This window comes from Patiria miniata, unplaced genomic scaffold (genome assembly GCF_015706575.1).
Source record: "Patiria miniata isolate m_02_andy unplaced genomic scaffold, ASM1570657v1 HiC_scaffold_3, whole genome shotgun sequence".
NCBI lineage: Eukaryota > Metazoa > Echinodermata > Asteroidea > Valvatida > Asterinidae > Patiria > Patiria miniata.
In genome coordinates, this window is record NW_024037069.1 from 12,994,565 (window position 1) to 13,018,529 (window position 23,965).

The following is a 23,965-nucleotide window of genomic DNA, read 5'->3' on the forward strand; positions in this document are numbered from 1 at the left end:
CCCCCCTTGTTCAGCCGCTGACTGATGTTATGAAACTAGTAAAATGCTGGGGGCCAAAAATACTAAATGAAATGCTGAAGTTTCTAAAGATATTCTTGAATTGCCATAGAATGCAGGAGAAATCTTCAAAGATTTAAGAATGTTTCCGGGGACATGCCCCTAGACCCCTAGCAGGGCTTGCAGTTGGTACGTCTCAGAAAAAAACACCCCCACTTTTATTACCTCCCATTTCCCTGGAGCTAGACCCGCCCCTGCTTGTGTGTTGAATGCAGAGTAACATTGTATACCTACAACGTGCAAGTCAGAAGTTCTGCATGAATTTGGTATCCTCACTGCAAGTGTGGGTTTTTTGTACACATGATACCTAGGGATAGACCCTGTGCACAACTACTCCCAAGGCATTTCAAGATCTACATGACAATACAAATTTATGACTTTATGACGCTGAAAAATGATTAAAAAACAACACACAAAAGCTTTCATTGCAAAGTGTTATTTTTACTGTCTAGCATTCTGGAATATATATACATCATATCCTCATTTCTATCAAGTATGTACAATGTGCATAAGTGCTCCCACAAAGAAAAGAGAAGAGGTTTGAAGTCATATTTGATATTTATTTAATACACATTTAACAAAATGGGCGCCCCCCCCCCTAGAAAAAATCCTGGCGATGCCCATGTTGACAACCAGACAATTTCTAGGGGTTTTTTTTTGGGGGGGGGGGCCACATCCCCCAGGCCAACAGTGGCGTAGCAAGGTCATTTTTTTTGGGGGGGGGGGGTATAAATTTGTTAAAAAGGGCACTTTTTTTTTTAAAGGGCACTTGCTCAGAAAAAAAGGCATTCGTTAACAAAAGAAGGGCACTCTTTACAAATATTGGGGGGGGGGGCTAAGCGCTATTGAAAAAAGGGCATCTGAATGAAAAAGGGAAATCTTTTCAAAATATTCGGGGGGGGGGGGGTAAATACCCCCTTAAACATTAGCTTTGTATTGTTTGAAAGAATTACCAAACCCACTATGTACCCCCTCCAGAAAATACTGGGCCCCAATTAAACACCCCCCCCCCCCTCCCCCCATTTGCTACCGCAGTAGCAGATTTGGGGGATGGGGAAGTTCAGCCGCCAACTAATGTCACGAAAATAGAAAAATTGGGCTAAAAATAATAATTTGAATGCTTTAGTTTAGGTTCCAATTCTCAAATTTCCTTAGAATGCACGAGAAATCATCATAGATTTAGAAAAAATTTCCGGCAAGGCATGCCTTCAGCTTGCCTTCACCTTCACTCAACGCTCCCCTCCACACTCGTATCAACCCTTCCGTTTCCTAAAACCTAGATCCACCTGCTCCACCTGTTATGCTCCTGAACGTTGCACTTGTTGCTATAAACATGCCAATATACAACTAGTATATATTTTGGATGCAAGTTTGCTTAATCTGACATGTGCAATGTATAATTGTTACACATTTATTGTGTGCTTGGATACTGTAGTTTCTTTCATTGTAAGTTACAATGTACAACCATTTATCTTTTGATTTATTGGTATGATATAACAAAGCAATTGTTGACTGCTGTGATGTGGGATATATGCTGTGTTTAACCCCCTTCGGGTGCTTAGCACCCTCAGCTTCACCCCAGGTGCTATGTACCCCTTAAGTGCTAAAAACGTCATATCCCACACCACAGCAGTCAACAATTTGTTAATATACACAGCTAAACACCACACAAATGTAACGTGACGGAGCAAACCTTTATCAACAGTGAATAAGTTGAAAACTTTTACAAAATGTGTACATATTTTTCTTCAATGAAACAAAATTTACCTTATTTTCACACACAAAACGGATTCTGGTTATGTTATTGAAACCTCACGGCAGTAAAGTACAAAAAAAAAACACGAAAAAAAACCCCCCAATTTAATTAATCAAATTAGGTTTTGCCCTTCACCGACGTTTTAAACACTGTAAACTCAGTGTGTTACCTCCCGAGTGAAAGTTGGAAAAAAGTTACTTGGAATGCAAAAGAAAGGAAAACAAACTTTTATTTTACTTTGAGGTATCTGAGATATTTTGCTGCAATTTCATTGGCTGGCTTAAAACGTCTACTCACATTTCTTCGATCCTGATGCCTTTAGTTTTTTCCTTGCAATTTTCAAAAATTTTCTGGGTTAATTACTGTAATGAGTTTGTACAAATGGTTTTCCACCACACTTATAAAGGAATATTTCTGTCTAAGAAGAAAGATAAATACACTGCAAATTTTTAACTTTTGGCTAATCTCATGCTAGACTTGTAACTGGGAAAAACTAATAAAACAAATGATTTCCACATACCTGTATAGAAGGGTTTGAATATAAGAGCTTTAAAATGATATACATCCTTTAAAGATTTGCATAATCTCTATTTCCTATATTAATTATTGATCCTGATTTGACAGTTTAATGACATTTTTCTTTACTTAAATTAACCATTTTAACATATTTCACCATATATTCTATAATACCGGCTTTAAACAAAATTGACTTCCCTTTATATGGTTTTTATCTGATTTGCTCTCAGTAATTCAAATGAATATAAATTGAAATATCTTCTTCATTTTATCTTTATCATATATATACATACATTGTACAGTATACTTTCATAGGTTATTTTTATGCATATACTTGCAACTAGGAGGAAGTTGGATTGGTGACCGTTGGTGACCTGGTGGTTGCTTTGTGACGTAATTTACGTCGCACACTAATTGTAATGCGCAAACGTCTCTATAATCAAACAATGGTGAAGGTGGAATGGACCATTTGTAATTTGTGCATTTTGTTTGTTTGATGCAACAAAAGTGCTCAAAATCTTAAGACGGGTGCTTAGCAACTAACCTGACAAAGTTTTAGCTCTGTGCATGCTGTGTATTTCGAAAAAAAACAGAACAAATGTATGCACAATATTCTAGATCTCAATTTCAATTCCGAAGTTGCCGAGTAATATTTTGAATTGCCCCCTCTCCTAATCAGCATTTGGGACGTGATTCTCATTTAGCCGGTTGTCATCCATTCACAGAAATTTCCAAAAATATGTCACTTGACACATCTTTGGAAACGACCTTCTTTTATTGTTTTCTTCAAAATGACAGCGTGCTAGAAGCAGTGATTTCACAGGGAGCTTAATTAGTGTTAATTATCTTTACACTATGTAAGTTCTTCACCATAATTTGGTTACTTTTTGGATACAGGTGCAAATAGTGCACTCTACCTTTAATAGGTCATTATGAAACGTCTTGGTTCCTGACTCCTTGCTGTGCATTATGATGCGCACAGCCAAGACAACCGACTAGTCTAGTTGAACTGTAATTGACTAGCCTGGCTTTGGGCGAAAATAGTCGAACTTATGGTTAATTATAGTTCTAGCTGAAACATGCTTTCTCTTTCCAAAGTACCACCACTTTTACTTGCCCTATTTTGTGACAACCACTTACAGCTACTCGCCATTTGCAAGTTGGGGACTTTGACGACCAAACTGACTAGTGCCTTTATTTGTCAGTCGTTGGCTAGGCTCTGGCATAAACTGGTACCCGCTGTCTGGTGTTTGATTCTTGAACTGACTTGCTTCCTCAAGCGACGATCGCTGACTAGGTTCAGGCATGTACTGAAACCCGCTGACAACTGTTGCCTGGTCACTTAACTGGCTAGCGCCCTCATGTGGCAATGGCCAACTAGGATCTGGCATGTACACCACTGGTGCCGGGGTGTTGAACTGACTAGCATCCCCATGAGGCAATCGTTGGCTAGGTTCCGGCATGAACTGGTATGCACTCGCAACCGGTGTCCGGTCCGTGGTATAAGGAGCTGCATCACGTGACATTCGTCTGTGCGTTTCTGCTACCATATTCTGGTACCCAACCACTGGTGTTGGTTGGCTGCCGAGTTGACTGCTGCCCTCGCTTGGTAAACGTTGGCGTTGGTCTTCCCGAGCCCTATCGCCTGTGAGTGATAAGTGACCGCAGCGAGGGCAAATGCCCTCCTGTTCCATTGACAGTGACATCTGCTGCATCGCCTCCATCTTTTGTCGTCCACTTTCCATCTGCACGGAGACCAAGTCAATTTCTTGTTCCCAAGCCTCAAACCTGCAAGAAGCAAAAACACAAAACAAAATGTACCATGAACAAGCTTTTATAAGATAAAATATAAAATTTCCATCTTATAATAGTTTATGCGGTACCCGCTGCTATGTACATCAGATTCGAACCAGCCAACCGATCCCGTTAGCTCGGTGGTTGAGTGGTAAGACGTCTGCACTAGAAGGCAGGAGGTCGTGGGTTCGAGTCCCACCCGAGTGATTTTTTCCAACTTTCACTCGGGAGGTAACACACTGAGTAAACAGTGTTTAAACGTTGGTGCAGGGCAAAACCTAATTTGATGAACAAGCTTGATCGGGTCTCTGAAGCTGCGGACCAATGAATTTGTGTTCATGCATGAGTCAAGTGACTGTGCCATGTAATTTCTGGAAGTAGCAGTATTTTTAGTAAAAAATCAGATTTTTGATCCCAATGACTCCATGATGACCTTTGACCCCAGTTTGGTCATGTGACATGTTGGGGCTGGGCTACTGATATTTTTGACAAAGTTTGGTTGAAATCTGTCAAAATATGTAGGAGCAATAGACAATGTCAATGTTTGTTACTAACTAACTAACTAAGTAACGGACTAACAAATATCATGATTTGTTCAGCTGCTATCCTGCAGCTAAAAATATTTCACAAATACTAAGTGAAGTCCCAACTGTGGGCTCAGTGCACAAGTACCAATGCCCTCCAAAAGTAAAAGGGAGAGTTGGGGGAAAACCACTGGCAGGGATATTAGAATGCATGTTGCGGAAGACACCAGACACATAAAAAGTCATGTGTATGCCATGCGTACAGGTGGAGGGGGGGGGGGTTCTAAAAATGTCCCCATTCACTCACATTGCCTTGACATCCTTGGGTACGAGGATGTACCCATTACTGTCCATAGGTAAGCCTGCAAGTTGCTCTGAAATGGAGGCAATCTGTTCCGGGGTAACCTCTTGCTCCAGCACCTTGGGGTCTGATTGGGCGAGACCACTGAGTGGAGTAAACTAAAACACAAACAAACAAATGGCGGAGCATTATAGAATAATTAGACGGAATGCAGTAAGCAGGGTAGTTTTGTAATTTGTACGTTTGTTCAAACACATGAGGGGCAAGTTCGCGCAACAACCATTAGTCAACCAATGGTTGCATGGTTGATGTCAAACAGTGCGCATGCGCTGAAACATTCAAGTGCAAACGACTCTAGTCAAACCATTGTCAAAATATAGGCCAAGTTCGCGCAAGGACTATAGTTGACCAATGGTTAACTAATGTTTGCCCGAACTCTGTCTAGTCGACGGTGGTTGACTACGCTAGTCGACTATTTGGAACCAGCCTACTGGGGTTGGTTGCTTCGCTGGTAACCAATAGCCGCGCGCGTTCATAACGCTAGCAGAGAGCCAGGATCTAGAAGTTTTGCGATGACATTTTGACCAGCGTTTGACTAGAGACGTTCGCACGTTGCTACCAGTGCGCAGGCGTAAGGTACGTCACAAATCAACCACTAGTCGACTAATGGTCCTTGCCCGAACTTGGCCTTGGTAAACATGAGTATGTTTGGATTGTTTACATTCTATCGCCGAGGCCCACCATGTACCAGTGGGTAATACAACTCACTACGTTTAATCTCTTGTTAATGGTTTCCTCTACATGTAAGTAACAAAATGAGGCTACTGATGACCAGGGATGCAACCAGGCCCAGCAGGCTGGTTCCAAATAGTTGACTAGCGTAGTTCTATTATCGTCAACTAGACCGAGTTCAAGCTACCTTAGTCAAATTATTGTTAACAATAGTTCTTGCGCAAAGTTGCCCTAGGGTTTAAGCCGTACATTGTCATGAGGTGAAAAATAGCTCGAAAATCCTACACACATAAACTTAACCTTTTAAACTTTCATCTCAGTCAATGAAATACATTTTAAGAAAACAGAAAAATATGCTCAGTTCTTCTCAGGTCTTGGTAGTGGTTTGCGTTGCTAATGCACGTTGAAAAGTGTGTCTACTGGCAACCCTTTTGACACCACCGTCAACATGAGTTTTCCTCCAAACCGTACCATTTCAAAGGGTATAATTTGGGATAATTTCACAGGGTATCTGATACCAGTCCTGTCTTCAGTTTGATTATCAAATCGGTAGGTACTTTTCCGGGTATTTTTGCAAATGATCCTATATGGGTTTATAACCAGATGCAACTAATTTAAAAAACGTTCAAGGGAATAATCTGTACCGGATCTGTGTTAGTGCCTACATCCACTGGTCTCCGAGGAGTCTTAGGTGTTGCTCCAAAGGCCATCAAACTATCTTGAAGTGTTTCCTCGAATTCTGTAACAGGTGGCTGTACATCTGTATCCAGCTGAATTGTGGATAAAAATAAGGAAATGTGAGGCGTTCTGGCAAAATGAGACAGAACTGGGCAGAAGTTGAAATGAGGGTTTGCGGGTATTAGGAAAGAGAATAAAATACTCCTTACAATACTGTTTGTTGCACTTCAATCAGACAGTCCACCGATAAGTTATGGCTATTTCGACACGTAAATATTATTTTAAAAAGTATGAAAAAGGCATTTACAGCTTCAAGTTTTGTACTTGTAGAAATGAAATATGTATTCTTTCATACAAAAAATCATGGAAAGAGTTCCATACATGTACTTGGACACCCTATGCACAAACCCTATGAGACTGGTCTGAAAAGTTCAAAGTCTGTTCTCAGTAAATGCTTCAGTATATTCCCTGCTTAATTTGATTTTTTTACGACATGTTATCGCTTTCTGACGACTGATAGGTCACCACAGGGAAAAAATTGTGTTGTCCATGGATGGAATTCTTCAAAAAAACACTTTTATTCCACTTTTTTTTTTAATACTATTTCATTAAAATATGTGTAGTAGACATTTCATTAAAATATGTGTAGTAGACATATCAAAGATTACAAATATCAATAAATCTGACAATCTGAAAAAAAATTCCCAGTAGAGTCAGTCCAAAACTTACCATGTGAACTTCCTGTAACAAGACCTGGTAGTCCCGCACTAGCTGAGACAGTGTTTTGTCGACTGCGCGAACCTGCTGCCGGAACTGATGAGCGATTCTGTAGCAAACGACAATCAAGTATTTATGCTAACCATTAATGGGAGAGTGTCCTTGGGCAAGCCACTTAACCTCCACTTGCCTCTCTCCACCCAGGAGTATAAACGGGTACCGGCATTAGCTGGGGAGTAACTTGTGATGGACCGGCATCCCATCCAGGGGGAATAGAAATATTCTCAGTTGTTTCATGCCAAGGAAACTGGAGATCAATGCTGGCCTGGGCCACATTGGCTTGTGACAGACTCAAGATCTACTCTTTTATACATACTGACCATTATACAGAATTTTTCTTGAGTCCATTTGAAGTTTATGTCAAGTTCCTGGAAGCCATGACATTAGATATTCAAAAGAAGTGCGAGTAATTTTGTGAGCCATTTTTATGTTGCATTCCTTGTTTTGCATTTAACAGTGCAACTGCATGGTGATATGGTCATCATTTATTCTTGAAAAAAGGCTAGAGTGGTTTTGTTGACCAAGTGCTACAGAGGATTTTCCACAAATTGAACATTAATGCCTCAGACAGCATTGTGGTCAGGTAATCACAAGTCAAATCACAGTGTGGTTTGTTTTTTATATGACTTCTGATCGCCTTCTGGCTTGTGATTTGTTTGAGATTGACTTGTGATTGGCTTGAGATTTGTTTGAGATGACTTGTGATTGGCTTGAGATTTGTTTGAGATTGACTTGTGATTGGCTTGAGATTTGTTTGAGATTGACTTGTGATTGGCTTGAGATTTGTTTGAGATTGACTTGTGATTGGCTTGTGATTTGTTTGAGATTGACTTGTGATTGACTTGTGATTTGCTTAAGACTGACTTGTGATTGATTTGCGATTAAATTGTGATTTGCTTAAGACTTGCTTGTGATTGGCTTGAGACTGACTTAGGATTTGACTTTTGCTTTGACCGATGACTGACTTGCAATTAACTTTTGTGTTTTGATCGACTTGTATCAGGCTTGGTACGAATACAAGTACAGTGTATCAGTCTTGTTACCAAATAAATGAATACAGTGAGTTGACCACTTACATGTACCACTCGCTGAGCTTCGCATGGATAGTTTTCCATCTCAAATCACAATGACTCTGGCAAATTGACATTGCCTGAGTGCTTTTAAGATTCAGCTTTTCTCTATAAAAGCAAAAAAAAAAAACATGGAGTATTAGTATAAGTTATTACAAACATTTGGTAATCAGTTTTGAATGAGTATTTTAAAAAATCACCGAAATTTGACTGAATGGAAACAAAAGAATGGAATGTTGAACTTACTTGTCCATTTTGTGAATCTGTTCTTCATTGTATGACAAATGTTTCTTCTGTTTTTCTTTCTTGAACTGGGTGTAGATTTTGTGCGCTTCCTCCGTAAAAATTGCAAACCTTTTTAAACTGTAAAATACAAATTCTAAGTCAGAAAAAGGTAAGTGTTCTTTCAGCAAAATGAAAACAAATCACATAGGGATGTGTGTGAATTGTTTTTGTTTTGCTGAAAGAATGCACACCTTTTTTGTGATCCGTGGACAGAACTTTAAAACGGTGGTTGTGTTTAAAATTCCGTAACTTGAAAAGTACACAAGTGATTTGAATGATTCTTGTACTAAAAGAAAGCTTACAAATTGGGCTTTCATATCCTACATTTTTGAAAGTGCTACATGCAGAATTTCACCAAAACAATAGTCCCGACATTTGGTTTTGTTTTTTTTTTACTCCAAATTCTATCACACAAGCCAATCGTTGGTGTACCGGGTATTTTCATTGTGAATCTTAGGATGGGGAACAGCCACAGCTGCTGACAATGCCACAGTTTCGTAAATTTTCATTCCATATATACATACCACACATAACATGGTTTCAGTGCCTCTTCTGAAGCGGCCCACTTCTTTGTCAGCTGGTTTTCGACAATCAGATACTTCATAAGACTTTCCAGCTTTTTCTTCACACCGTCATACGAATTGACCATCTAGTTCAAGGAAATTATTAGTGCTATCTTCAGGCGGTGGTCTTCAAAATTACATGAATCAAACTTGATAGATATTTTTGTAGTGTAACTACTCACGGTTTATGTTTGCCTCTAGCCAAAACTCTAATGTAAATTACGATGTTTAAAATCAATAGTCAGTGCTTTTAATGAATTTGCTGTAACTTTGTCTGGATATTAACACTGAAAAGTCCTGTTTGTTGAAGCACTTTTGTAACTTTACCTAAATCTAAACAAACAAGATTGTAAAAGTGAATTTTTTGAGCAGTAGCAATATGTGAGCTTTTCCTGAGCCTTGAATATCTGTTTTACGCCCCAATGACGTTATTACAATGCTCACATTCATTCCAGAATAAGGCCGATTCCATATTGAATTGATGTGTTATGAAAATTCTAGACCAAAAGATCGTTGAAGTTTTATCAGAATCAAAATGCTAAATGTCTTAAAATTAAGATCATTTGGAGAGTAAACCCTTACCACCCTTAATCCTTCAAAATCATCTTTGCCAAAGTGGGGGAATTTGGAGGATTGAGGTTACATGGCAAAAGTGCGTTACTGATTTCGTAGGATGAACTTTGTCAAGGTCTTGGGCCAGACCTTGTGTTGTTTTTGCTCAGCCATGCATAAATATAGGCCTGGATTATGCTTGAAATCCTCCGTACTGCTCCAGGATGTCACTGGCCAAGCCTCAACATATTAACAGTCACTGCTGCAGGATTCAGGCAGTGGTCACCCCTCCACAGACCATATTCAAGGAATAATGGAGGAATTTGCAGGATTGGGGCTATATGTTTTTTTTTCCCATGAGGCCAATTGGAGGATTTTGCAGGATCTAGACTACATTTTAGCAAAAAGGCCTAGGGAGTTACCGGTAGGGTTAATACAATTTTGGGTTCAAAGGAATAGAAAAAAACACACATGAATAAGTACTCACTGGAGCTACTTTTATCCTGATCCTGGTGACTATATCTTGAATGCTCTGTAACCGCACACCGAGAGAGTCTTGGTCGGGTATCCTGGAGAAGACTGATGCTGATACGAGAGGCGAGGGCAGTGTTTGCTCGACGCACAGAAGTCGCGTGTCAACCTCCACGATGCTGGCATGGAGCTTGACGCAGTGGTAGTCTAACTGCCTCACCTCGGCTTTCAAAACACATCTGTGAAAAAGGAGAAAGATACCATGCTAGTCTTTGTCCAAGTCTTGATTTGGTTTTTTCCCCTCATACAGCCCAGTCCCTTCCCCTTGGAAGTGCGGTCACTTTGCCTTGGCAACAGACCTCATTCACAGAGAAGCCATTTTTATTGTGTTCCCCGAATGTCGCGCGTTTTTAAATATACGCTCAAAACAGTGAGCACGTTACAGTGTTATAGCTCGTGCAATACGTACTTGTATCCCCCTCAAAGCCATCCTATACTATATAAATAAGTTCCTAGAGGCTGTTTGCCATAGCAACCGACAACTACATTACATACTTACACAATTGCCTTGGAGACCGTTGTCATGAGCTCTTGCATAAAGGTGAGGTTCTGTAACCATGCCAACATGTAGTACAACACAGCCACTGACATCTGCAAAACACAAATGAATTGTTATAACCGTGGTTCTGAATGACTACAACAGCCAATCTTTCAATGATATGTTCAAAAATTGAACTTTTCAAGTATTTTAATTCCAATCTTCGGAATAACTGCGACTGAATCTACTTCTCACAGATGCAGGGCCTAATTTCACGGCGCTGCTTAACAGTTAGCCAAAAAGTTGTGCTTAGCATAGCAAAAACATGTGATTACCTTAAGCACAACTGAACTTCCATCTTATGAATACCTTAAGCACTATTTCATGGCGTGGATGTGCTAACAATCGTGTGTGCATGGATATTTCTATTGTTACATTACTAAGTTAAGCAAATGTTTCCTCTGAAGTAAGCATGCCTTTTGCTGTGCTTATGCTTACGGTCTCCATGAAATAGACGGAGGCTCTGTTAGCAGAAAATCGTGTGCTAAGCAGCGCTGTCAATCCCTAGCAAAGTCTTCAGCCATATCTGAATTGATCGGCTATGACGAGGAGTAACATATGTCTCTAGAAGTGGCTGTGTCTACTTCCCATGTACATGTGTGTCAAGCTTAGCCATGGCTAGTTAATTTTTGGACACAGTCTTAATTAGGCTTTGGCTAACGGCTAACACACGCTCCAATGGTAGCCACAGCCACTGAATTGTACTTCCCATAGAAATGTGTGACACTGATAGCCAAAGTCGAGGAATTTCTGACGTAATCTTACCTTGGCCATGTTGGCATCTTTGTCAAGGTCATAGGTCGAGGACATCTTGGGCAACTTGGCTGTGTCTCAAATCGATGGCAATTTGGCGTCAGGATCGGCGTGGAAACCATTTAAAATTAAAAGGAACAAAATGTGACTGACATGTAGAATGCTTGGAGTTATAAATAGCAATACCCTGAAAAAGTTGAGGATTGACGTAGCACCATGCTCACGCGCAGTTGGCACACACGTGCTAGGTGCTCCTTTGACCAATTGGGTTTTCAAACGAGGCATGCACCTCACATTTAGAGGCACGACTCAGTGTTGTAAATAATGATCACCAGATTGGTTTATGCTTACGTTGAGAAGGTGTCTCCACACGTGGAAAATCACTCCTGCCCACCTCCAACAGAATCACAGGGTTCTGAGGAGTCGTCTCTGGGTAGGACTCGCATTTGAGCGAAGCGTCCGGGCAGAAGCAGTCTCGGTCCCAGACCAATGCCTGGGTCGTGGCTTGGACGCCAGTCTGCTCGGCAATGGCCTCTTGGAACTCTGCCAACGTGCCGCGCGGCTCTGCGTAGATCTTGAGACATTCCGACTTCGAGACGTGGAACAGATCGACCACCTTCATGGCCAATAAGACTTGGACTTCGTCGAAGAATTGGTTGAAGGTCCACATTCGCTCCGGATTGCACTCCAGCAGGCCACGCAGGATTTTGGTCAGCAGAATTTTCAGACCACTTTGGTAGTAAAGGGGGAGGGGGAGAAATTGCATGAAAAGCAACAATAATAACAGGGAAGTATCACTTTTTGACTCTAACAAATTTGTGTGAATATTGGGATGTAGGTGGCGTGTAACATCCCTCAAAAATTGTTTCTGTTTGCCTTAAACATCCCAATCAGCATACAAGCCTTTAACTTAATATCATAGGGTCCCACCCCCCATTTGGGGGCAAATATACCACCCTGAATAACACAACCTAAATCAAATGCAACTTGGCAGTACATATCTGGCTGATACCAGTACAGTAAGTAGTTGGTCCATACTAGACATGTGTTACTCACAAACACAAAAGACTTGTCTAACACCAGGCATGCAACTGGGAATTTAGAGAAAAACGAGGAAATTCCTTACCACACAAGACTTTGTACAGTGTTTTTCAATTTGTTATGGCATTCATGAGATGTAAAAAACAAGGAAATCAGCAGATCCGAGAAAAAGTTGCATGCCTGCTCATACTCAACATTTAAACTTGGTCTGAAAACTTAACCCAAAAGATCTGTAAGTAGTTGTAATGGTTGGCTCATAAGTTCCTGATATGAAGGATTCTGGCTTCTCCTGTTGTGCTCCAGGAACGCCAATTTCTATAAAACAAGGCCAGACACTAGAAGTATTCTTCTAACTCCAAAGCAAGACATGAAGCCTAACCCCAAGCTGAAGCCAGGTTTAAAAAACACCCATAATATATAAATGGTCTGTTACCCGCACTCCCCACCTACCGTGACAGTCTGCATGTGTTGGGTAGCTCCGAGCTCCACTCTATAGGCCCATTCATGGAATCTTTTTGCACTCCAGAAATTACACCAGACTTTTTCTTAGTAGTTATGTGAAACCTGAACGAAAAAAATCCCAGAAAAATACATCAGCACAAAGATCGAATTAGCGTCAGAGTAACTTGTGAAAGTCCAAAGATAATTCAATTAGTTGGAAAGTGACACAAAATTAATGGGTAATTCAACAAGTATATGGACTGGTTTTTTTGTTGTTAACAACTACATTTTTACCACAAACTTAACAAGAAGAACATTTGGTGATTTTATGAAAACGACAAAAAAGTCTTCTAATTCTTATTCAAAACTGAAGAAAATCTATCCACTTTACATTGTCTCCCTGTTTTTTCTGCCACCAAACGGTCTGAAGGGCAGTACGCCGGTCGCGACGTGGTAGAAGGTAATGCCGATACTCCAGAGGTCAATGCGAGCCGAGAAGGTTTTGCCTGTTGGCTGTCTCAAGACGGCACGCTCGTATAAGTCTGGATGCTGAGAGGCAAAGCAAGATACAGTTATAAGAGAAATATATGACCTCCCAGCAAGGGCGGATCCAGAACACAATTTTGGAGGGGGCCAAAAAAAATTTTGGTCCCCCCAAAAAGTTGGTCCAAAAAATTACGGCGTGGGGTTCGGGGCCCGCTTAAGGGCCCCGAAAAAATTTTGGATTCTAGAAGCTCTGTGGTGCGATCTGAGGCAATTTCTGACCACTTTAACCAATGTTTTTTGAGGAAAAGATGGTGGTGTACTCATTGCCTGCCTTTATTGCGATGTCACATTAAAAAAAAAAAAATTGGTTTCGTTTTGGGGGGGGGGGGCCATGGCCCCCTTTGGCCCCCCCCCTGGATCCGCCCTTGCCTCCCAGTCAAAATTTGGGGGAGGGGGGAGAAGGGAGTGATATAACATCTCTTGTTAGAACTTGATTAAATAACTACTGAGCCAATTTGCCGTACCCTATGTAAACCTGCTGCCTGCCACTTTCGTGCACAAATCTACAGCAAGCTCAAAATTGTGTACGTTTTTTTGTACAGATATTTACATATCAGCATTTGTATTCAAAATACATGTGTCTTTGAAGTTGATGCGCACAAAACTGAAACACAAGCAAAAATTTAAATGAGTGCTTTAATTCGCTCAGCGCAAACAACGCACAAGAGCATTTACCTGCTTCCGACAATTTTGTTCATACTGAAACCACACATAAGCATCTATGTTAACGTAACCTGGAAAAATGACACACTTGGCTTGGGGATTCAACTCGACACAAATAATTTAATTCAAGACCAGGATCTAAGAACAAGTCGCGAACTATTTTATTAAGAAAAGGATTTTAAAATGAAACAAACTTGAGACCAAAAAAAAACAAAGTTAAAACTACAAAACTGAGATAAAAAACTAAAACCAAAACCAAAACAGAGCGTCAAAATAGTGTACCCTAAATGCACTCTGACAGATGACTATAGCAGCTCAAAAACACACAGGGCAGGCGCTCCCAAGAAAAGGAGAAAGAGAGGAAACAACTCGCGAATAAAACACAACTCTCTTCTGTGCCGCTGGTCTGCTAAGTGAAGGGCTGTGGACTTACAGGGTGGCAGAGCACATGGTCTTAGGACAGGGGGGGGGGGGGGAAGTAGGGAACCAATGGCATAGGAGTAATTTACATCTAATAAAAATGCTGGATTTTCTCAGGGGGGCTACTCCTATACTAAAGCACACAGAATACATTGGAAAAATACAAGTTAACCTTGGCTCTGCCACATTAACTTTCGCGTGGCATTTAGAAAACTCACTGCTGCAATTCCAAATTCTCCAATTTTAATGTGTTCTACAATCAAAATATCTGCTCCAGGCTTATGAAAGTATCTTACGAAAAGGATGAGAAGTTATAACTAGTGCTCATTCATGATACATAAGTTGACACCCAACGGACTTACCAAATACTCTTCAGTTCCATATAGAGACATGAAATTCTCGTCATCTTGCAGCTCCCGCGCCGCACCAAAGTCGGCCAGTTTGTAGACCGAGCTGCCGTCATCACCAGTCACTATCATGATGTTACCTGGCTTGATGTCGCGATGGACAATGTCCAGGTCTCGCAGATGCTTCATGCCCGCACCTATGGACCAGGAACCAAATAGACAGTCAAACCAAGAAACAAAACGACAATCAAATATTCCAGTGTTTCTATGTAAACCATTCAGGGCATGCTACATGTATCACTGTACATTTGTGGAGGCCCCTTCAATGGCAAAAGCCTTATGTCGACTATGGTACAAAGCAACTGCTCCATGATGGATTAGCTAAACAAAAGCTGGCATGGAAAGAATGTTGCATCCTGACGCCACTTTTTTCATCATATATTATCTCAATGAAGGTCAGTCATTGCAAAAATGTTGACAATAGACATGAATTTGGGACTGAGAAACATTTCCAATTTTATTAGAAAATACTTAAAAAATGCACTCGACTCTCCATAGACTTTGTTCACAACCACAGAAGTGGTGTTAGGATTCTACATTCTTTCTGCTGGCACGATGCTTTGGTCACTGATGGCAACCGTGGGTGTATTTTGATAGCGTGTCCGGCATGGTCTACATTGAACATCCCAGTTTTTTTTACTATATCATACAATGAAAACCTAGCAGATATTTATACACATGCAATAAACAAATTTGCACACAAACAAACAAAAAGGAATGAGTAAGCAAAACACAACAGGAAAAGGGAAATGCACAACAAAAAAACCAAAAACAAAAAAAACAAACAAACAAACGAACAAATCAGTTGACTCACAAAACCCTTTCTGTTATCAAATGCTAAAAATTCTCTCTTCCACAAAAAAAGTCTCCACAGAAACCGTTCAGCGCAAAAACCATATGTGCAACTGGAGTTACCTGCAATTGACTGGCTGGCAGCATAAATAGACAAACACACAGACCAACAAAGATGAAAGACTCTTACAGACATCTCCCAAGACTCGCTTAAACTCCGCCTCCTCCATCCCATAAGAGTTCTTTGGGTCCTCCAGAAGACTATAAAGACTTCCCCCGGAGCACAGCTCCATGATGATGACTGGATTCTTGCTGATTTGCTACAAAAACAAAAAATCAAACAAATATCGCCTGTTTCAGAACATTTCAAAGTCCCTTTTGACAACATTATTATAAAGATTTAAAATAACATTTCAAATTGGGTCAAACTTAACAGGGGATGAACAATGACAACGGAATGCATCATTCATTGGGATAGCTTGTGATCACTTGTGATGGCATGTGCTCGACTTGTGTTGACTTGTGATGACATGCGATGACTTATGGTAACTTGTGATGGATTATGCTTGACTTATGCTTGTCTTGTGATGACTTGTGATGACTTGTGATGACTTATGATGACTTGTGATGACTTATGATAACTAGTGTATGACTTGTGATGACTTGTGATTGACCTGTTATGACCTGTGATGATTTGTGATAACTTGTGATTGACTTCTGATTGGCTTATGACTTGTGATGACTTATGAGGACCTGTGAAGTTATGATGACTTGTGAGGGACTTGATTACAATCGTTCCATGTTAGCAAGTTAAACACAACCTTCTTTGAGATTCTGCACTGTGCTCAACTCACGTCTTGTTCAATGTCAAACAGCTTGACGATATTTCGATGGCTGAGTTTGAGCAAGACGTCAAACTCTCTCTGCTGAACACTCTGAGGTCGCATGAAGCTAAGACTGTTGAAAGCCTTGGCTGCAACCAACTCACCCGTTTTCTGGATATATACAGAAAGGAGAAGGGGTTATAGGCTTAAAAAAAAACCGAGTCTGTAGCGAAAATACATGTACCTGTACATACATTTGCACGCCTCTGCTAACTGAATGATCCAATTTGTATACAACTGCTTTAATTCTATTATATTATTTTAACCATTTCACGTCGGGGGACATGTAAACACGATCCGGCAATGTACATTCGCAGGGGGGGGGGGGGGGGTGGTGACACATTAAATCGTCAAGCGGTGGACGTGTATACACTTCAGTGATTCCCATTGGTTTTGAACACACCATGTTTTGAACTTGAACTTGGCCACTGTACAAGGCCTGTTGTCGAAGCAAATATCAGAGTGTGCCAATCATGTTACGGTGAGAAGTATCGTACACATTTTGTACAAAAGAGTCAGTATTTGTGTTGATTGACTTAATTTTATCTTGTCTTATTCAAAAATGGTGTTTTTTTCAGCCAACAATAATCCTGACAGCAAGTTGTTTGAAGCATTGGCATTGCTTAGTCTATTATATTCATACCAGACCTACGTTTTTTTACAGGCACATTTATGAGAAATTTAACGTCTAATAAAACAGAAGTGAAGATGCTTCCATTTGAAAGCAGGTAAAATTATCCTGATGCGACTTTAATTTAATGAAAACATAAATGCCTGTCCCTTTACAAGTCTTAATCTGAAATGCTGAAATTACCCATATTTTCTTCGATTTTCTTTGGAATACCTGTAGTTGTGAACAGTTACCTGTTTTAGGGGAGAATTTATCAAATAAACACAATTGCCATTTTGAAATGGAATTGTGTAGCTTGAAAACAATCAATGTTAGGGTACAAATAGGATTCTTCACATACTCTTATTAATAAAGAGTTTGTGAGTTTCTTTTTTGGAAGAATATCTGTGAGAAAATGATATCCATTTGAAAAAATAAGTTGTAACTGACTTTGGGCAGGCAGGAGACGGCGAGATTCAAAAAGGTACCAAAATGGTGCTTATCGCATTTTGGGAACAAATCTCTTCATTTGTACAGTCATTTCCGGCTGACACACAAGCCAGATAAGCCATAGAAATGAGGGCTTTACAGTAAATTATCATTGTTGGAACAGAAACTTGTTTGAGTAATGGAAATATATACACAAATATTGAACTTTAATCTTCGGTTTGTTGATATGTATATGTATGTACAAAGTTAAAGGTCCGTTTATAAATATAGCACACAAGGGGTAACATTTTCTAACACTTTTTCAACATAAAATTGTTAAACGTGTCCAGTGACACGAAATCTTAGATTTAAGCTCATATTATCTAAAAGGTATAAAATGTATACATGTTAACTGAACTACATAAACATAAAAACTGTTGTGTAAAAAATAGCATTTTCCATTACATATGCCAACAACATGTTCACATTTAGTTATCCACCCAAATTTAACACTTTAAAAATTGCACATATAGGCCTATTTCTTTTAAATACATTAATACAATTTCTCAGCCCAGACAGATTATTAAATCTTAAAATTAATGTGGCCTGACGTTGCGAACTTAGCAAGTTCTTCTTCAGAGGCTAAAACAGACAGATTATTGTCATACATAATGTATGTGAGACAGTGGCGAGTCCAAGGGGTGCAGAGGGCGTGCCCCCCCCCCCCCCCTTGCGTGACTCAAAAGCTGGGAATTCCCCTATAGCACGCAACATACTGTATGTATACATGTTACTCATGTTGGATGAGCATGTACTATGTATAGTGTTTAGTGCACGTTTTGAGCTATATAGAGAGGATTTAATTTTGATAAAATTTACAGCAGGATGAAAAAAAAAGGGGAAATTCCATGCAACTTTCAGGAAAATGTTTGCGGATGAGAAATGTGTACTGTGCAATAACGTAATGTGTACAAATGGTAAGACAGAAGTACAAGAAATTTAAACAAGTGTGTAAGCCTTTCATACTGTATCCTGCTCCTATTACATAATTTGCATATGAATAAGCTTAATTGTTTGTGTGTTTATTTCCTTTTACGGGTACCCACTGTGTATCTACCGAATATATCCTGGTTCAACTACTTCCTCAACTATGAAAGTTGTGAAATTGTCCCTGAGGTTCACGGAAATTGAAAAAGGAAAAAAATATCAACCCCCCAAAAGTTCATTAAACAAAACAGAAGTACAATGGAAACTTATAATAATAAAGGAAATCATTCAAAGTTTAATAGTGAATGACAACAAAATGCTGAGTCAACGTAACACAGAGATTTACAAACAAAAAGGGAGCACCACTGTGCATTATACAACACAATAAACACAGCGCATATACTTGACTGATTCTATTGTATGGATCAATGGTATTACACGCAAGTACTATCAATAGTCACTATCTGGGGAATTCCCTTTCTGTTTCCCGAACTTACCACAATGGGTGGTCATAGCTTTTTTTATGCATTTATCATGTGATATACTGTGCATTGTACATGTAAATAGACTTTACAGATTGCGCTCAAAGTAAAGAATCATTGAGCAACAACTAAGTCACATTGGATAGGTTATTGAATACGCAGGCAAAAATGTTTCCATATGTTTAAATTTATCATATTCTTATTATAAATACACCTTTACAATACATGTCACGTTGGGTCATAAGTTGTCGTTTTGATTTCCTGCTCACAGATCCCGGTTTCAAAACCTTGAAACATTGATATCGAAAGTGCATTCTTTCATAGAATGTCTCTGAAACATGTGACCAAAATGATGAACAGGTAATTCTATTGGTTTTCACCAAACCACTTCTCTTTTCAGAGTAATATGTTACTTTCCTTGACATTGCCAGACTAATTTGTGAGTGAAGGGGATGCAGGATTTTGACTACACAATTGTCGATCTACAGTTACGGGCAGTAACAAAGCCACAAAAACTTTCTCTGAAATTTGCCAACCGCCAGATTATAACAAGAAAGGCACAAAATTCCATTCAATTGATTCAGAATGGCTATTCACTGGAAGTCTTTCCATGTTTCTGGTCTGATGCAATGAGCCGGATTGAGCCCATTCATTGGAATTGTGCGGTAATCGTATAACCGTCATCCGTTCCGAATACCGCAAAACCTTTGCGTGTTTACACATCATCCGATGTGAACTGTTTAATACTGGCCAAGTACATACATTTTGTATTTATTTCCATTCATAAATACATACTCGGTCAAATAATCAAAAGTTTTCGGTCCAAAAGTCAAAACAAAAGTCAAATTTTTTTAATTTCCTTGAACGATTTTATTCAACAATTTTACCTCATGTTTTTCGGGACACCCCTCTGGCTATATTATGGTATGTCCATTCTTGCTAGTGTCATAAAAAATCCTTTTATGGAGATTGGCGTGCGCGTTGGGCGTACTGTGCGATGTGGCACACAATGCAGCTGTGCCGGTGTATTGTGAAGTTAGGACTATGAAATTCTGACTCACTGTTAGTATTGCGCATGCCTACATGAGGATTGTGAAAGTTCAGTCAATAAAACGGTAAAAGGCACCGGATTTCATAGTCAGTCCAAATTTCATGTGACACTGGAAAAGTGTTAAGACCAGCCAGCCGGTCTTTATCAACTGTTTAAGACCGGCTTCATGATGGGCTCTGGAACAATAGGAATGGGTAAACTGTCTTAGGTATTTGTAAATGTGTATTTACACGTATGAAATGCACGCATCCACCAGTATTGGTGTTCAAGGCGCTACATCATCATTACCCTGCTCATTGGGCTAATGAAACATTCCAAAGACCATCTCAGCTCCCTGGGGAGTAAACAGCTCCATGCTGCCATTTCAGCACAAAGCAGCTTAAATCAATCACAATAACCATCTCTGCCCTTACAGGTACCCATTTACTCCTGGATGGAGAGAAGCAATGAGTAACAAAGTGCCTTGTACAAGGGCACACGCACCATAACCCCAGGCTGGACTCGAACCCATAACCTGCAGAATTACCCACAGACCACAAATTCAATGCTCCAGACCATGAGGCCACGGCACTCCTCAGCTGGCCCGTTAGTAATGGAAGACCCCGTTCCCACTTGATCCACCAATTGGGGGATCTGATCCACCTTTTGCCAAATTGCCGGATCAGATCCCCCAATTGGTGGATCAGATCCGGCAATTGTGTGTAGTGGGAACGCTAACCGTTATAAGGTGGATCAGGATCAGATCCACCTTTTCTGATCCACCTCTGGACCAGGATACAGATCCCCCAATTGGTGGATCAGATCCGGCAATTGCCGGATCACGATCAGATGGGAACGCAAAAGGTGGATCTGATCCGGCAATTTGACCTGTTAACATCCGCCCGGTGCACGAGTGGCGCGAAAATGTTGCGGTCTCATGAACGAAGAAACACGTTTTCAGGCGTGTAGCTCATGTGAACATTTCCAGCGTATACAACATGCACAATAAACAACCACTGAACTACGGGCAAGCACCGCGCATGCAAAAGCGCACGTGGTATCCTAAAACTACACTATAGGCCTTATTTTTGTTGCGTGTTCGTCCATTACTAAACCTTTTTCATTCCTGAAATTTTACTTATTTTTCCATCCATAAATGACTCTGAGTCCGCACTCACCAAAAGACTTCACTTAGGCACAGAATCATGGAAAAGGTTACGAGTATGCGATGAGAATAGTGCCGATAACGCGGTACGTACGGAGGTGACAAATCTCAAGTATTGATTATAGAAAATTGGAAAATGATGTCGTAGTACATCATGTGACCGTTTCTAACCAATGAGAAGCTTCAGAACCAGGGAATCCCTTATCGATGCATTGGTTTCTGCCGTGATGTCACACAATGAGCGACTCTGTTGGATTTCACCTGTTAATTTATGCACGCACGGATCCTCTACGGATCCCTGATTTATGTTGGTGAATTCGCGTAATTTTTGTCTGTGAATTCTGATAGTGCTGTTTGAAAACTGACCCATCCTGGCCTAGCATGCAACCATGCAACAATGGCACTCCCACAGAGCGCGCGTAATTCCGAACTCAGTGACCTTTCGGACCCAACATTTCCGTACGAAAAGGTGGATCAAGCATAAGTGGGAACGCGACTTGCGGTTTCGTTGCGGTAAGATAACGATCACACCAAAATGCCGGATCTTGATCCACCTTTTTCCAATTCAAGTGGGAACGCGGTGTTTGTCTAAAGTGGATGTCTAAGTTTTATACTTAAATAGATTATGTAGTTGAGTAAATACAAAAATGGTGTAGGGTCAGGGTGGCCAAAACACACCCATCGCCCTTCTTGTTAAAACCTTGGTTCTGAAACTATGGAAGCAGTTTATGCTACTTGCTAGCCACTTTTTCCAAAAGTAACACAATTTTGCCATAAAGAATGATAGTTTTTTCCAACATAAGTAAGATACAAATATAACATGGTTTGAGGGTGGATAGTCGATTTTAACTCCCAAGGTATTGGAAGTTGACAAACTAGTTTCAGAGGCGAATCCATCCAAAATAAACCAAGTTATCCTCAATATATTCTCCACTTTGGCATCACTGAGCTAAGGGAAACAATGATTATTTTGAGTGCCGGTATCTCTTCAGGTGTAGCTAGGGTGATGTTCACGCGTACATACTACACCCATGCGATAGTTCCAGGATTGCTTCGTAAGGCGCATTATTTACCCTGTGCATGAATACCTGCATGCGCGGCTTGCGCGCAAGATGGTGAATGGACAAGTGAGAATCCGGCTCTTGATAATGAATATGTATACATGTATGAGGTATAGTTCGCCACTGAGAACTTGAAGTGCTCAGTCTCATGTCCGGCAGAAAAGCCTGCAGTTATCAAAGGTCACACGGCAGTGATTCAATTAATTTCTCAGAAAGTAAGTTACAACCATTTATCTTGTTGACTTATTGGCACAATATAACAAAACAATTGTGAGAAAAAATCACTCGGGTGGGACTCGAACCCACGACCTCCTGCTTACTAGTGCAGACGTCTTACCAACCACCGAGCTTGCCAGGATCGGCTGGCTGGTTCGAATCAGATATAGCAGCGGGTACCGCAATAAAACAACAATTGTTAAATGTATTACCAATTTGACAGTCGAGGTAATTCTGATGGATTACAACTTAAAAGTCATCACAATTCCACCACAAGTCATTAAATGCAGTCACAAGTTTTTTCAAATGAACTGTGACAAAACCATACTTATGTTATCGTTTATCTGTGATTTACTTGTGACTGGACTTGTGATGAACTTGTGATCTATCACAAGAACCTTGTGATCCTTGTGATCCATCGTAAGTACCTTGAATTCACCACTGTATATTACCTTGTGCCGGCCCCTGTAGACAGTACTGGTTGCACCCGTGCCAAGGACATCGTTCAAGTACCAAAGGTACGACTTGGTGCTTCGGATCTGACTTGAAGCAGCCATGTTGATCGTCTTTGATGAATAAAGATCTGTATTGCAGCATCACAAAATGGTCAAACAAGTTAGATAATGAAATTATGCAAAGGGAGGGGGAGTGGCTTACCATCCTTTCTCCAACTGCCCAATGTTAATTATGTACATACGACAAAAAAATAATAATAATAAATAATGTTGATTGTTGTGTTTCCAGTATTTTAAACCTGACCTACCCAAGAGTATATGTTACGGGCGATTGGTGGATTTTTGCCAACATGCATCAGTCGATCACCTTTTCTTTCCAATTCATGGCTCTGGAGGATTGATTGTAATTGAAAAAGGGAAGTAAAAGTCTGAGATTTCCAACACAGGGTTGAATGATTGCTCAACTGCATTTCTGCACAATCGAGTGCTATCGCACCGATCCATCAACCCCGCCCACCACATAAATACATTTGCACCGTGGCGTAGGACTATGTACGTACGTAGCTTAGGACTTTTAAAATTAAACATATGAAAAAAAAATCCTATTTTTTATTTACTACTACTGTCTAACTGACCACTTCCTTTCGAATTCGAGCTCTCTCTCTGTCTGATGTCAGTGATGAACCGGCGACGTGACGTGACTGGAAATAGAATATTTTATTTTTAAATCAGAACATTTCGGTACGTAGAAGGCTGTAAATGTAGCACCAGCAGTACTTCTGACATCAAATGGTACATCATTTTCACGTCCTATCATAGTTGGAAAATACTAAACAGATTTTAGTGAGCAATAATCTTCAAAATAAACACACTATTTAATCCGCAACTGCGCAAGGGTAAGTCCCGTAG

The 23,965-nt window shown here is 40.2% G+C and overlaps 1 protein-coding gene across 2 annotated transcripts; it reads right to left on the bottom strand.

Annotated features, from left to right (window-relative positions):
* Positions 1-1,079: 1,079 nt before the first annotated feature.
* LOC119737159 (serine/threonine-protein kinase TBK1-like) lies at positions 1,080-23,956 on the bottom strand. Of its 2 annotated transcripts, XM_038211281.1 has the most exons (19): positions 23,692-23,956; positions 23,365-23,445; positions 23,054-23,184; positions 16,592-16,732; positions 15,928-16,057; positions 14,901-15,082; positions 13,301-13,458; positions 12,919-13,032; positions 11,779-12,158; positions 11,440-11,498; positions 10,636-10,727; positions 10,093-10,315; positions 9,015-9,139; positions 8,452-8,568; positions 8,212-8,313; positions 7,088-7,184; positions 6,325-6,450; positions 4,955-5,106; positions 1,080-4,117 (listed from the first exon to the last, which is right to left on the bottom strand). In XM_038211281.1, the coding sequence occupies exons 3-19, from the start codon at positions 23,156-23,158 to the stop codon at positions 3,472-3,474; spliced, it is 2,949 nt and encodes a 982-aa protein (XP_038067209.1). In that variant the 5' UTR covers positions 23,159-23,184; positions 23,365-23,445; positions 23,692-23,956; the 3' UTR covers positions 1,080-3,471. The 2 variants fall into 2 exon arrangements, with proteins under 2 accessions (XP_038067209.1, XP_038067208.1); XM_038211280.1 differs by lacking the exon at positions 23,365-23,445.
* Positions 23,957-23,965: the final 9 nt, after the last annotated feature.

Excerpts from the sequence above, each read along its gene's own strand:
- LOC119737159 (XM_038211280.1), bottom strand. The coding sequence starts at position 23,158 with ATGGCTGCTTCAAGTCAGATCCGAAGCACCAAGTCGTACCTTTGGTAC. Across the intron at positions 15,083-15,927 it reads GCGAGTCTTGGGAGATGTCT|GTGCGGGCATGAAGCATCTG; the intron begins GTAAGAGTCTTT and ends CCTGGTCCATAG. Across the intron at positions 6,451-7,087 it reads TGTTACAGGAAGTTCACATG|CTGGATACAGATGTACAGCC; the intron begins GTAAGTTTTGGA and ends TCCACAATTCAG.